We start from the raw sequence: 14,123 nt of genomic DNA, 5'->3' as shown, positions 1-14,123 counted from the left end.
ATTTATCTTTTTCATGGACTCACTCTCTCTTCTTTTCCTCCTCTCTCATCCGAACGTAAGTTTTTTATACACGATATAATGAGATAAAAAAAAAAAGTGCATCATTCCAATAATTATTTTCCACGACATTGTTTCGAAATGCTAGTTTTTGGCATGAGAATTCAAAAGACCTTTTCCCGGTGCTAATTTTGGCATGACGTCACAAAACAGATTCTTAGCATAGGGATCTTATTTAAAATAAATTTAAGATTAAATTATTATTTTTTTAAACAGTGGAAGTAAATTTAAAAAATGAAGAAAAATACTATGAAACAAACATTTATGTATTATGACAAAAGAAAAGAAAAGCCCACTCAGAAATTAAAGAGAAAATATAATTTTCCGAACAGAAAACAACAATTAATAGTACTTATAGAAGGTCACAATGCTGAGGAGATGTGGATATACACCAAAATTAGAATTCAAAACATAAATTTAAAACAGAAATAAGATTCAAACATGTGGTCCTATTATCCACACACATAAATCATAAACTCAGGATCAGACTCCAGACGCGCCATCGTCTCAGGCGCCAAAACCACTTCCAAATCGGTGCTGCCACCGCCATTTCTCCCGGGAAACGCCGACAGTTTTCCATCGAACTTGTTAGCTCCACCACTTCGCACGGCCAATGGCCGTCCCCACCCGAAATCGTTGTCGTACATCGGAAATCTTGGAGAGCTTCCCATCTGCACGGTGGCACCGTCATGGTTCCCTAACTCGAAGCACTTCGGCTCACGCTCCCAATTCTCCACGTTACGACGCACCGTATCACTACTGAACGCCGTCACGCTCTTGTGCACCTGTTCCGCACACCAGCCAAGGTCCATGGACACCACGTCACCAACTACTGCATGCGTCACGATGCTTTGAATCGCATTCCCGAAGTAACAATCCCCCAACTTAGGCTCCAAACGTTGCCGAACATTAACTGCCATTCGGAGCGTCGTCGTTTTACCCTTCTCCAAATTCCTTGCTCTAGTCACGCAACGCCACATCAGTGCGCATAAGGCCTGAAACGAAGAGATCTCTGTCGTTTCGCCCACTGCGACCTTTTTCAATGCTGTGTCATTGCTCAGCTTCGCCATTAACTCAACGTCCACCTCCTCCTTCTCTGCTCCAAATATTTTCCTACTGTTGTTCACCGAGCCTTTCAACTTCTGGATCGATTCACGGCTGAAACTGAAGATTCTCTCTCGAAAGGGCGAGTCAACATCGAAGGTGACCTTCATTTCTACTTAAACACAAAATTCATTTTAATATGAAAGCTCATACTGAAATTCATTTCCGTTAAAGATTTTTGTTTGCGGTTGAATATATATTTTTTAATATTACTCTTATAGTTTTCAGTGAGTGTAAAATTTTCTTTCAATCTCTATAGCTAAAATTTTGTATTCAATACTTTTTCACATTTTTCATAATCTAATATATACCTGACTTTAAATTTAATTTATTCTAACAAAAAAAATTATCAGGTGAGAAGAGAATTAACTTAACACGTGCTTCACAATGAACATTCCACGAGACAATAATGCTCTCACACACAAAAAAAAATTATATTCATTTAACAATATATATTATTTTTATTTTTTTATAAATAAAAAGTTCACTTTTTTTTACTGACTATTTTACTTTTGCATTGTCAAATGTTATTTATAGGTTTGAAATAATTTTTTCCATAAAAACTAGAGAGGAATTTAAAAGAAAAAGAAAGCGCTGAAATTAAAATAAATTATTTTTGTTAGTATGAAACCGATGAAGTAATTAATCGATATTGGGATTATTACCTTGGGGCAATCGAAGAACGACTTTCGACATGAGGATTGATTCCCGGTGAAAATCCGGGAGCCTAGAGGGACATATGAGTCCTCGAGAAACCGCAGAAAAGGTGTTGAAGAAGTTCCAAAAGGAGGAGCCGTCGGTAACAGCATGGCAGACGGCGCAACCGATGAAAATACCGTCTGCGAGTTCAGTGACCTGAATGGCCATGATGGGGGAGGAATGGGCGGTGTAACTGAGTTTGTGGTGGAAAGGGAAGAATTTCTTAAAGGCCGAGTGGACATCGGACGGCGACAGGAGGTCGGTGACAGAGAGATTGGTGGCGGTGGCGTGGATGAAGTCAACGCCAGCGTCGTTGCATGCGATATAGACGTGGCCGTGGGCATTGGTTATGAATCGGCCAGCTAAAGGAGGAAAAATTGAGAGCGTGCGAGAAAGCGCGTTGGTGAGGTGAGGGATGAGAGTGTGAGAGGGGTGAGATGGGGTGGTGAAGAGACAGCCCTTTTGGATGTAGTGAGCCAAAAACATGTTAAGGTCTGAGATGGAGAGCTTTAGGTCTCCGAGAGTGGAGTTTTGGTGAGGCACAACAGTGCATTTTGATATGACAGCCATTTCTTCACACACAGAAGTATAAGAAGAACTCATTTCTATGGAAAAGTACTTTGGATGTCCTCTTTATATTGCTCACATAGTATCTCTCCACCAAACTGATATATATATATATATATATATATATATATATATATATATATATATATATATTTAAATATCTACACCGTTTATTAGTAACGCATCATAATTATCCACATTCATTTTATTCTAGTCAATCAATGGGAGTTACAAACTTTTACACTAATTCATAATTTTTTTATGGCTTAAATATTTTTGTCTTTAAATATTAATTTCTCAATTTGGAATTCGTTATTTTTTTTTAACTTTTGTATAATTTGATTTCGAAACTTAAAAAATAATTATAGATGTAATGTTCATAATTTAATTATATTAAAAAGAAATTATACGTATTTTAAAATAATGTTTGAATTGTTTATACATTTCGACACTTATCAATTTAAATATTATTCTAAAATTTAATTTAATTAACTAATAAAATTAAATTAAAATTATATTAATCTATTCTTAATATTTGAAAAGTTTGAATCATATTCGAATTTTACATCAAACTAAAAATATATTTAAACTTTCATTTATTTAAGTGTTAAAGGATGGATAAGTTATTCATAATTTATATTTTTGGGGAAAATTTATTGCATAAATAAGTTGAATTTTTTTATTTCAAAAAATTAAATATAAATTATATGATATTACGTGATAGAGAATTTGTATTAATTTTTTTATAATAGCCATAAACTTTTTATCTTTAAAGTTATTTAACTTAGGAAAGTTTTTTTATAAAAATTCCTTTGTTTTATTTGGAGTGTGTGTTTATAAAAATAAATTTATGAAAAAAGTTTATTGTTTTTTCTTTTTACTTTTATGAAATTTAAAATTGAAATCAAATCTCGATTTCTACGTCGATTTATTTATATTATCAAATAAAAAGTGTATATTCAAATAGATATTTATAAATTTGGTATCAAATGAATGGTTTTCAATGAAGGTTTCAAAAGAATTAATGAATAAATAAGTCAAACTTCTAAGAGAGCTTAAGGAATTCTAAAAGAAAATTGAGTTGAATATATTTAAGGATATTCAATTCTCTTTCAATCTTCTTTTAGTTTAACCTAATCAGTTTTTCAATGTTTCTTAGACTTTTTCAAAGTCCTTTATTTGAACTGCAATATGATAAATTAAACTAAAAAATGTTTATTTTAATGCAGTTTTTTTTATTGTTATCAGTTTTTTTAGTCAAACCTGATCTTGTCTGATGTAATATTATGTTTTTACATCTAATGTGTAGAACTATTCGATATAAATTTACATTAGAATGCTTTTTATGTAACGTAAATTTATGTGTTTAGCAATATTGGATATATCTATAATAAAAAATAAAAAATAATTGATGTAAAAAGTTTTAGCATTGTGTCAGTATATGAATTTATAAAGAATTATTGTGAATATCAAATTTTTACATTTATGAACTTTTAGTTTATTAATTTGAAATTTAACATATGCTTTTGAAATTTATTATTCAAATTTAGACAACTTATAATCACTATATATATATATATATATATATATATATATATATATATATATATATATATATATATATATATATATAAAATAAAATGTTTTACTTATATGAAAATTTATTGTTTTTATTGAAATTACTCTTAATTTTTAAATATTTTTTATTGTATGTGTCTTATTGTACAACCTTTTTAAGTGTTCGTTCGTTCTTCTCGTTTTTATTGATCCGTTACTTTTAAAAAGTATTCAAACTGTGAAGTAAGTATTTGATATTAAAATATGTCATATATATATATATATATATATATATATATATATATATAATTAATAAGTATTAAATATTTCACTTACGTGTTTTATTTCGTTTTTGGGTCCGTAAAGTACACTTATTTTTACTAATTGCAATATATTATGGTTTTTTTCATAAATATTATGTATAAATTAAAAAAGACTGAAATGCAAGGTACTGATAAATAGTGTGTGAGTGTTAAAATTGATTTGAAACCCTTTCTTCCCTTAATTACGAAGACCCGTGCATGTGTTTGCAGGTAGATAAACTTGACCAAAACCATTGCTCAAATTCATCTAAGAGACGCTTTCGAATAACTTGTTTTTCAGAGTTGAAAACTGCATTCTCAACAATGGCAACAATCCAATTGTATTACGAATTGCCAATTTATCATGCATGCATGCACATTTCCATTTGAACTCGATGAATTGCGTGTGCTATTATTTTTTTTAAGGTAATGAATTGCTCTTAACGTATGGGACTGATATAGTGAATTATTTGTGCAACTTTTATTTGGTCATTGGTCATAGGAATGGCACCGCTATTATTGGGCGATGGGAATCCATGCAAGTGGAGAGAGGGTATAAATATATGTACACGCATGGAGCTAGATCTTATTCCTTATCCATTTTAAGTCCATGGATGTTAGAATAAACAAAAACAAACAGATTCAGTGTACCAAAAACAGCTATAAAAGCAAACTTTAACAGAAATACAATTTTTAGATGTTACTCAGTACCTTGTATGTGTGCTTGCTTTCTGTTTTCTCTCAACTCTCTGATCATCTTCGGTTTGGTGTGCGAGTGTGCCCTAGCAGAGCTTCTCCATTCTTTCTCTGATCTCTCTCCCTTTCAGTAACACTCCAAACTTGACTTCTCTCTCTTGCCACGACAGATTAGATGTCTTAATTCTAATCTGCTCAGTTGCTTTCTCAGTTTTACCCTTACCCTTTCTGTTTTTTCCATTTCTGCCCTTACACTAATATGGTATCAAGAGCATAGGTGCTTGTTGGTTCTGGTGTGCAGTGGGTGTGTGATTGGTGACTGGAAGTGGAGAAAGGAGGTTCCTTTGTGTGTGGGTAAATCAAGAAGCTAGCAAGAAAGTGATGGCAGGTATTGGAGGGATACAGGGGCAACTGCCTGTATTTGATGGGAAACTATTTGATGACTGGCGCATCAAGATGCAAGCCATCTTTGGTTTTCAAGATGTGTCAGAAATTATAGAAGATGGGTTACCGGAGTTGAGTGAAAGAGCTACTGAAGAGGAGAAAAGAAGTTATAAACTGCAGGTGAAATTGGACAGCAAGGCCAGATTTTTGCTGTATCAATGTGTCAGCCCAAAAATCTTTAACAAGATTTCTAAGGCCTCTACTGCTAAGGAAGTGTGGGACATTCTGGTGAAGATGTATGGTGATGGAGATAAAAACAAGAAAGTGAAATTACAGGCCCTGAGGAGGCAGTTTGAGATTCTGATCATGGATGAGAGTGAAACTGTGGCAGAATACTTTGACAAAGTCCAAGAACTGGTGAATAAAATGAGAGCATGCAAGGATACAATTTCGGATGAGTACATTGTTGACAAGATCCTAAGAACTCTAACCCCCAGATTTGATCATGTAGTAGTGGCTATTGAAGAAGCACGTAATCTGGAGTCTATGGAGATTGAGGAGCTGCTGCACTCATTAGAAGCTCATGAGTATCGCATCAATGAGCGCAAGCAGTGCCAAGAACAGGCCCTACAGGCCAGATCTCAGTTTAAAGGGAAAAAGGGGTTCAAGAAGTGGAATAAGGGCAGCAAGAAAGGTAAAGATTCACAGGAACAGCAAGGTGAAGATTCCAGTGAATCTGCACCAGTGAAAAACCAGAAATCTGGTGGAGATTGGAAGTTTGACAAGAAGAAAGTGAAATGCTATAATTGTCAAAAATTTGGGCATTATGCAAAAGAGTGCTGGAAAGGGGAAGGTGCTAAAAACAAGCCCAAGAAGAGGGCTAATCTGGCCCAGGAGGAGGAGTCAGATTCAGAGGCTGTGATGTTGATGGCCAACACAGGAGAGGAGCAGCCAGAGAGCACAACATGGTACTTGGATTCTGGCTGCTCTACCCATATGACAGGGAGGAAGGACTGGTTTGTGAAAATGCAAGGAGCTGCACAAGGGAAGATCCGGTTTGCAGATGATAGAAGTTTGACTGCAGAGGGATCTGGGAGAGTTGTTCTGAGAGATGCAGAGGGGAAAGAAGTGATAATTGAAGAGGTACTGTATGTACCAGGGCTGAAAACGAATCTGCTAAGCTTGGGACAGCTGTTACAGAAGGGATATGTGATGAAAATGGAGAATAATTGTCTCAGCATTTTCAATCAGCATAAGAAGATGGTTGTGCAGGCTCAGCTGTCACAAAACAGGACTTTTCGGGTGGTAATGAGTGCAGTAAAACACCACTGTTTTACTGCAACAGAAAACAGAGAAGAATGGCTATGGCATCTCAGATTTGGACACCTAAATTTCAGAGATTTATCACTGTTAAGCCAGAAAAATATGGTGAATGGCTTGCCTACAGTGGAAATTCCTGAAATAGTGTGCAAGGAGTGTGTCCAATGCAAGCAGACTAGGGGCAGTTTTCAGAAAATCTTACCCCAGAAGTCAACAGAGAAATTGGGAGTGGTGTACTCAGATGTGTGTGGCCCTATCCAAGTAGAAACACCTGGAGGCAGCAGGTATTTTCTACTTTTTATTGATGACTGGACCAGGAAATGTTGGGTCTATTTGATTAAGAGAAAGGGGGAGGTACTGCAGACATTTGAGAAATTTAAATCTCTTGTTGAGAGGCAGTGTGAGAAGAAGATCAAGGTGTTGAGGACAGATGGAGGAGGAGAGTATACCTCCACTGAATTTAAAGAGCTGTGTGAAAAGGAAGGGATAGTGCATGAAGTTACCCCTCCTTATACACCACAGCACAATGGTGCAGCAGAGAGGAAAAACAGAACCATATTAAATATGGTTAGGTGCATGCTGAAGAGTAAAAAGTTGCCTAATTTTCTGTGGGGAGAGGCTGTGTTTGTTGGGGGAGGTTCGACACACACATAGAACTCCACACATGATAAGATATTGTCCGCTTTGGGCCAAGCCCTCACGGGTTTGCTTTTTGGTACCACTCCAAAAGGCCTCTTATCATTGGAGATTTCTATGTGTATATAAACCCTTGACCAGTCCTTATTTCACTCAATGTGGGACTTTGTTTGCACTTCAACATCCTCCCTCAAACAAAGGACTGTGGTCTTTCCTCCCTCGCTGCGGAAGTCTTTTTTTCATCCTTGAGTACACCATGGTCAAGGTCAACACGGAGCATTTCTCTTTTGCCCTCTTTCATGATCCATGGTCACAATATGAGCATTTCTCTTGCTCTCCCCGCCTCTCAAGATTCATCCGGTGATCCGTCACTGGCCTCCTGCCTGGCTCACCTGATCATAGGGGGGGCGTACTCGTCTGAGCCCGGTCCAGACCCGAACCATGGGCTCTGATACCACTGTTGGGGGAGGTTCGACACACACATAGAACTCCACACATGATAAGATATTGTCCGCTTTGGGCCAAGCCCTCACGGGTTTGCTTTTTGGTACCACTCCAAAAGGCCTCTTATCATTGGAGATTTCTATGTGTATATAAACCCTTGACCAGTCCTTATTTCACTCAATGTGGGACTTTGTTTGCACTTCAACAGTGTTGACAGCCACATATGTCCTTAATTTGTCTCCAACAAAGAGACTAAATGGCTTGACACCCGAGGAAGCTTGGACAGGGGTGAAACCAGATGTTAAGCATCTGAAAATTTTTGGATCTATATGCTACAAGCATATACCTGATCAGTTGAGAAAAAAGCTAGATGACAAGGGAGTGCCACTGATTTTGGTTGGGTACAATGCCACTGGAGGTTACAAACTGTATAATCCTATAGGAGGAGCAGTTTGCATCAGTAGAGATGTTATAGTTGATGAAGTTGGAGTATGGCAGTGGGAAACAAATGAGCAGGAGTCATCAACCATTAATCTGGAAGATGTCACTGCTGGAGAGGAAACAGTGGAAACAGTGGAGACAGGGGAGAGAAGAGATGACAGCAGGAGAAGGTCATCAAGAGTTTCACAACTGCCAACACATCTAAGAGACTATGACTTATCCTATGAGGCCACACTCACATCAGAAGGTAACTTTGTTCACTTTGCTCTAATAGCAGAAGCAGAACCAGTTGAATTTGATGATGCAGTGAAGGATGAAAGGTGGTATAAGGCAATGCAGGAAGAGATTGACTCTATAGAGAGAAATCAGACCTGGGAGTTGGTTGATCTACCCTCTAATAAGAGGCCCATAGCATTAAAGTGGGTTTATAAGTCAAAAATAAATCCACAAGGTGTTGTTGTAAGGCACAAGGCAAGGCTGGTTGCTAAGGGTTTTCTACAAAAGGCTGGAGTTGATTATGGTGAAGTTTTTGCTCCTGTGGCCAGGGTAGAGACAATCAGGTTGGTGGTGTCACTAGCTACTAAATTTCACTGGTCACTACACCAGTTGGATGTGAAGTCAGCTTTTCTAAATGGAAGGTTGGAAGAGGAAGTGTATGTTGTACAGCCACTGGGCTTTGAGGTTAAAGGGCAGCAGGACAAGGTGTACAGGCTGAGAAAGGCTCTCTATGGGCTTAAACAGGCTCCAAGAGCTTGGAACCAGAGAATTGATGGGTTCATGAACAATATTGGCTTTGAGAAGTCTGTATCAGAACACGGGTTGTATGTGAAGAGCTGCCAACACAGTGGCAGACAAGAGAAGTTAATTGTATGCCTATATGTTGATGACCTATTAGTTACTGGGAGCTGTGAGGAGTTGATTTCAGATTTCAAACTTAAAATGTTGAGTGAGTTTGAGATGAGTGACTTGGGAAAGCTCAGCTATTTCCTTGGGATAGAATTTACTGAGACTGAAAGTGGAATTGTGATGCATCAGTCCAGATATGTTCTAAACTTACTAAAAAGGTTTGAAATGGTTGACTGCAATGCTGCCAACACCCCAGCTGAAGTGGGGTTGAAGCTAGAGAAGGAACCAGATGAAGAAGCTGTAGATCCAACAGCTTACAGGAGTATTGTTGGGAGTTTGAGATACCTATGTAACACAAGGCCTGACTTGAGTTACAGTGTTGGAGTGGTGAGTAGATATATGGAGTGCCCCAGATTGTCACACTTGAATGCTGTCAAACGCATTCTAAGATACTTGCAGGGCACTCACTCGTATGGAGTACTGTTGGGAAGAGGAGAGACTGGGGAAGAAGTGCAAATCACTTCTTACTCAGATGCAGACTGGTGTGGTGATAAAGAAGATAGGAAGAGCACTGCTGGTTATATCTTTTTCATGGGAGGAACACCAATTTCATGGAGTTCAAGAAAGGAACCAGTGGTTGCCTTGTCATCGTGTGAGGCAGAGTACATAGCTGCCTGTGAAGCTACTTGCCAAGCAACTTGGCTAGGATTCCTATTGGAAGGGTTGAAGATCGAGCTAACTGGAAGAGTGAAGCTGCTTGTTGACAACAAGTCAGCCATAGATCTTGCTAAGCACCCTGCATCTCACGGCAGGAGCAAGCATATCGAGACCAGATTTCACTACATCAGAGAACAAGTTAGTAGTGGTAGACTGAATGTAGTACACTGCAGATCCGAAGACCAACTAGCAGATATACTCACCAAAGCACTCAAAAGTGAGCGTTTTCAGTCACTTAGAAAGCAGATTGGGATGGTGCGAGCTGAGATCAGTGAAGATCGCACCAGGAGAAAGGCGAAAACCTAGGGTTTCTGCCGGAGAGGAGGAGATCAACCTAGGAAGAGCTTTCTCCGAGTTTAATCGGTGGAAAGTGCTCAGAATCACAGAAGGAGAATTTTCACCGATTGAATCGGTGAAACGAGTGTTTTTTCGCAATAAAATCATGGTTTTGTTCGATTAAACGTTTTTGTTTAGGAGGAGTGTTAGAATAAACAAAAACAAACAGATTCAGTGTACCAAAAACAGCTATAAAAGCAAACTTTAACAGAAATACAATTTTTAGATGTTACTCAGTACCTTGTATGTGTGCTTGCTTTCTGTTTTCTCTCAACTCTCTGATCATCTTCGGTTTGGTGTGCGAGTGTGCCCTAGCAGAGCTTCTCCATTCTTTCTCTGATCTCTCTCCCTTTCAGTAACACTCCAAACTTGACTTCTCTCTCTTGCCACGACAGATTAGATGTCTTAATTCTAATCTGCTCAGTTGCTTTCTCAGTTTTACCCTTACCCTTTCTGTTTTTTCCATTTCTGCCCTTACACTAATAATGGAATGTTTAGCCATACGAATTCACGCGTTTAATATTAAGGGCATCGTTGACTTCAGAGCGAAAAAATTCAAAAATAAAATATTTCTAAGTTAAAATTCAATTTCAAATTTATTAAAAAATTAACTATTATATAAAAACTCCCCTTCTTAAAACATTTAGTGTATAAAAAATTCAAATAATTTTTCCTAATTTCCTAAATTATTTTGGAAAAAGTTTAATAGTCAAGAACATCTTACTAAATGTATACAGAAAGAGTAGTCTCCTCTGTTTTTTTAAGATAGATATTATTATTTTCACACCAAATAAATTTTTACATTATATATCCATTTTATATCTTTTAATCTTTTTTTCATAAATATAAAAATTAACTTTTTTAATAATCAAAATACCTTTAAAATCGGGTTGTCAAGTGATGCATATAATATATATATAAATTCCTTTTAAGACTGGAAAACTTTTTTCAAGCTCCATTTGCAACTGGTCAGTGGTTTTTTAATTTTTTAGTACATACTGAGTTTCAGATTTTAACTCTATACCTTTTTTTTTTTTCACTTTCAGTCTTTTATTTATTTCTATTACTTATATTTGGTATTCGTGAGATTTAATAACTTTGCTCTTTCCTTACAATTTAATCTCTCTTAAAATCTAGTTATCAGGACTAAAGATATGTGAGAAACTAAAAGCTGATATTTTTTTAATATACTTGGTGTGGTGTTTGTAGAATCATTAAATGCAATTAGTTCATTTAATTTTATGGGTACTTGTAGAATAAAACTTCAACTGATTGTAAGAAACTGATTGCTACTAATTAGAATAAATTAATTTATTATTAGTTAAATGTTTATTTTTTATAAAAAAACATAAAAATTATGAGATTTTCAAGAAGTTAAATCAATAATAATAAATAGCAATGACATCCATGCAAAGACGTTGACCCAAACAACAAGGCAGAACTTAACTAAACTTGAACATAAATATAATCTAACAGCAACAACATGATGAAAGTTATTGTTTCCTTCACATTCAAACACGTGTCTCTACGCATTGGGCAGACACGTAAAGCATGAATTCGGGATCGGACTCGAGTTGCGCCATTGTTTCAGGCGCCAAAACCACCTCCACATCGACGCTGCCATCGCCAATTCTTCCAGGAAAAGCCGACATTTTACCGTCAAACTTGTTTGCTCCGCCGCTCCGAACCGTTATGGGCCTCCCCCATCCAAAATCGTTGTCATACATCGGAAATCTTGGCGAGCTTCCCATCTGCACAGTGGCGCCGTCATGGTTGCCTAACTCGTAGCACTTTGGCTCACGCTCCCAGTTCTCCACATTACGCTGCACCGTGGCGCTATCAAACGCCTTCACGCTCCGATTCAGTTGCTCTGCGCACCATTGAAGGTCCTTGAACACCACATCACCCACTGTTGCACACGTGGTAATGCTCTGAAGCGCATTCCCGAAGTAACAATCCCCCAATTTGGGCTTCATGCGTTGCCGAATATTAGCGGCAGTTCGAAACGACGTCACTTTAGTCTTCTCCATATTCCTCGCCCTAGTCACGCACTTCCACATCAGTGCGCACAACGATTGGAATGAAGAAATCTCTGTTGTTTCACCCCTTACGCCTTCTGTAGCTGTTTTCAGTTGTGTGTCAGTGCTCAGCTTCGCCATCGTCTCATCCGCGACATCAATGTTCTCTGGCGTGAACATGATCGGACGTTTGTTCACTAAGGCTTTCAGCTTCTGAATTGATTCACGGCTGAAACTGAAGATTCTCTCGCGAAATGGTGCCTCAACGTTGAAGGTGGCCTTTATTTCTACTTAAACAACAAAATTAGTTAGTCAACAATCTCTATATATAATTTTTAAAGTTGTTATTGATTTTTTTATTCTGGTTGACTCGAAAAATTAATTTTCTTTTACTTAAAACATTATAATTCTAAAGCAGGTATATTTAGAAATTAAAAATGTACTTTCAATAGAAGAATTAAAAAAAAAAAGTAATTTTCTTTTTAATTTTTTAAAGTATGGTCACCTTTCGGAAGTTGAAGCACGACCTTGGAGGTGAGGATGGAATCCCGACGAAAATCCGGGAGGCTGGAGAGACAAGCGGTTTCTCCTCGAGAAATTGCTGCGAAAGTGTTAAAGAAGTTCCAGAAGGAGGCACCGTCGGTGACGGCGTGACAGACAGCACAACCTATGAAAACACCGTCGGCAAGCTCGGTGACCTGAAAGGCCATGATAGGGGAGGAATGAGCGGTGTAACTAATTTTGTGGTGGAAAGGAAAGAGGTGCTTAGTAGTTGGATGAACATCGGAGGGTGAGAGGAGGTCGGCGAGGGAGATATGAGTGGCGGTAGCGTGGATGAAATCGACGCCAGCGTCGTTGCATGTGATGTAGACATAGCCGTCAACATCGGTTTTGAGGCGACCTGCAAAGGGAGGAAAAAGCGAGAGGGTATGAGACAGTGCTTTGGTGAGATGAGGGATGAGAGCTTGTGACGGTAGAGATGGGGTCGTGAAGAGACAGCCCTTTTGGATGTAGTGACATAAGAGCATGTTAAGGTCTGAGATTGAGAGTTTCAGATCTCCCATAGTAGAGTTCTTCTGAGGAACGACTTTGCATTTTGAGATCATACTCACTGAATCACAAGGTGAAGACATTTTGAACCTAACAAACACCAAAAAGAAAGTCTCCTCCCAACTCTTGTTTCGATGGAGAAGAGAACCAAGGGTGCCCCTATTTATATTAACTACCAACATCTCTCGCTGCTCATACCCTTCAGAATACGTTCGAAAACCTGAAAATAAATTATGGAGGAAAGAGATAAAGAAAAAAGAAGAAGTAACAAATAACAAGATAATATGATCATCTAGAAGTAACAGCAGTTTATTCATATATGTGGCATAATGAAAATAATTAATATAATCACTTTATCATGCTGCTTATAAACTTACATTTATATGTTTTCATAGTGTATTGATTTATTGGAAAATATATACTTGTAGTATTTGAATTATTACCATTTACTAAACCATTCTGAAAATAAAATGATGTCCAACTAATATTAAATACAAATTTGAAAATGATCCTTTAAAGTTATTAGCTAACTTAATTAATTGTTTAATCATAAAAATTATTTAATTATGATTTACAGAAAGAATAAGAGACATAAAATTATTTAATATTTTCAAATATAAATGAAAATATATTTAATATTTTCAAATGCAAAAAAAAAATATCTACAATAAGAAGATATAAAATTATTCTATTTTTAAACACATAAACAAACGTCAGCTAATATAAATGAGCATTAAAAAGAGCATTAAAAGCGAAATTTATGTCTAGTTCTTCAAACCAATAACAATAATTGTCCATGAGAGGTGATTGACGCAGAGTCTGCACCACTGCATGTCCGCGAAGTTTGAGGCAATTTGTTGGCTGAGAATCCGATAATTAAACTCTCAAATTTGGTCAACCCTAGGGACTAATGGTTCACATTATCTCAATGAATATTATATTTTTATTT

The 14,123-nt window shown here is 37.0% G+C and overlaps 2 protein-coding genes across 2 annotated transcripts; both read right to left on the bottom strand.

The window, feature by feature from the left end:
• Nucleotides 1–419: 419 nt before the first annotated feature.
• On the bottom strand, nt 420–2,489 carry LOC124843526 (putative acetyltransferase At3g50280). Its single transcript, XM_088091732.1, has 2 exons — nt 1,827–2,489; nt 420–1,273 (listed from the first exon to the last, which is right to left on the bottom strand). The coding sequence occupies exons 1-2, from the start codon at nt 2,461–2,463 to the stop codon at nt 510–512; spliced, it is 1,401 nt and encodes a 466-aa protein (XP_087947858.1). The 5' UTR covers nt 2,464–2,489; the 3' UTR covers nt 420–509.
• An 8,927-nt stretch (nt 2,490–11,416) lies between these two features.
• On the bottom strand, nt 11,417–13,373 carry LOC124828482 (putative acetyltransferase At3g50280). Its single transcript, XM_088091664.1, has 2 exons — nt 12,630–13,373; nt 11,417–12,411 (listed from the first exon to the last, which is right to left on the bottom strand). Exons 1-2 carry the CDS (start codon nt 13,354–13,356, stop codon nt 11,618–11,620), a joined length of 1,521 nt encoding a protein of 506 aa, XP_087947790.1. The 5' UTR covers nt 13,357–13,373; the 3' UTR covers nt 11,417–11,617.
• Nucleotides 13,374–14,123: the final 750 nt, after the last annotated feature.

This window comes from Vigna umbellata, chromosome 5 (assembly GCF_029865625.1).
Source record: "Vigna umbellata cultivar VRB3 chromosome 5, Vumbellata_1.0, whole genome shotgun sequence".
Classification (NCBI taxonomy): domain Eukaryota; kingdom Viridiplantae; phylum Streptophyta; class Magnoliopsida; order Fabales; family Fabaceae; genus Vigna; species Vigna umbellata.
The sequence above is the reverse complement of the archived record's forward strand: the minus strand, read 5'-3'. Positions and strand labels throughout refer to the sequence as shown.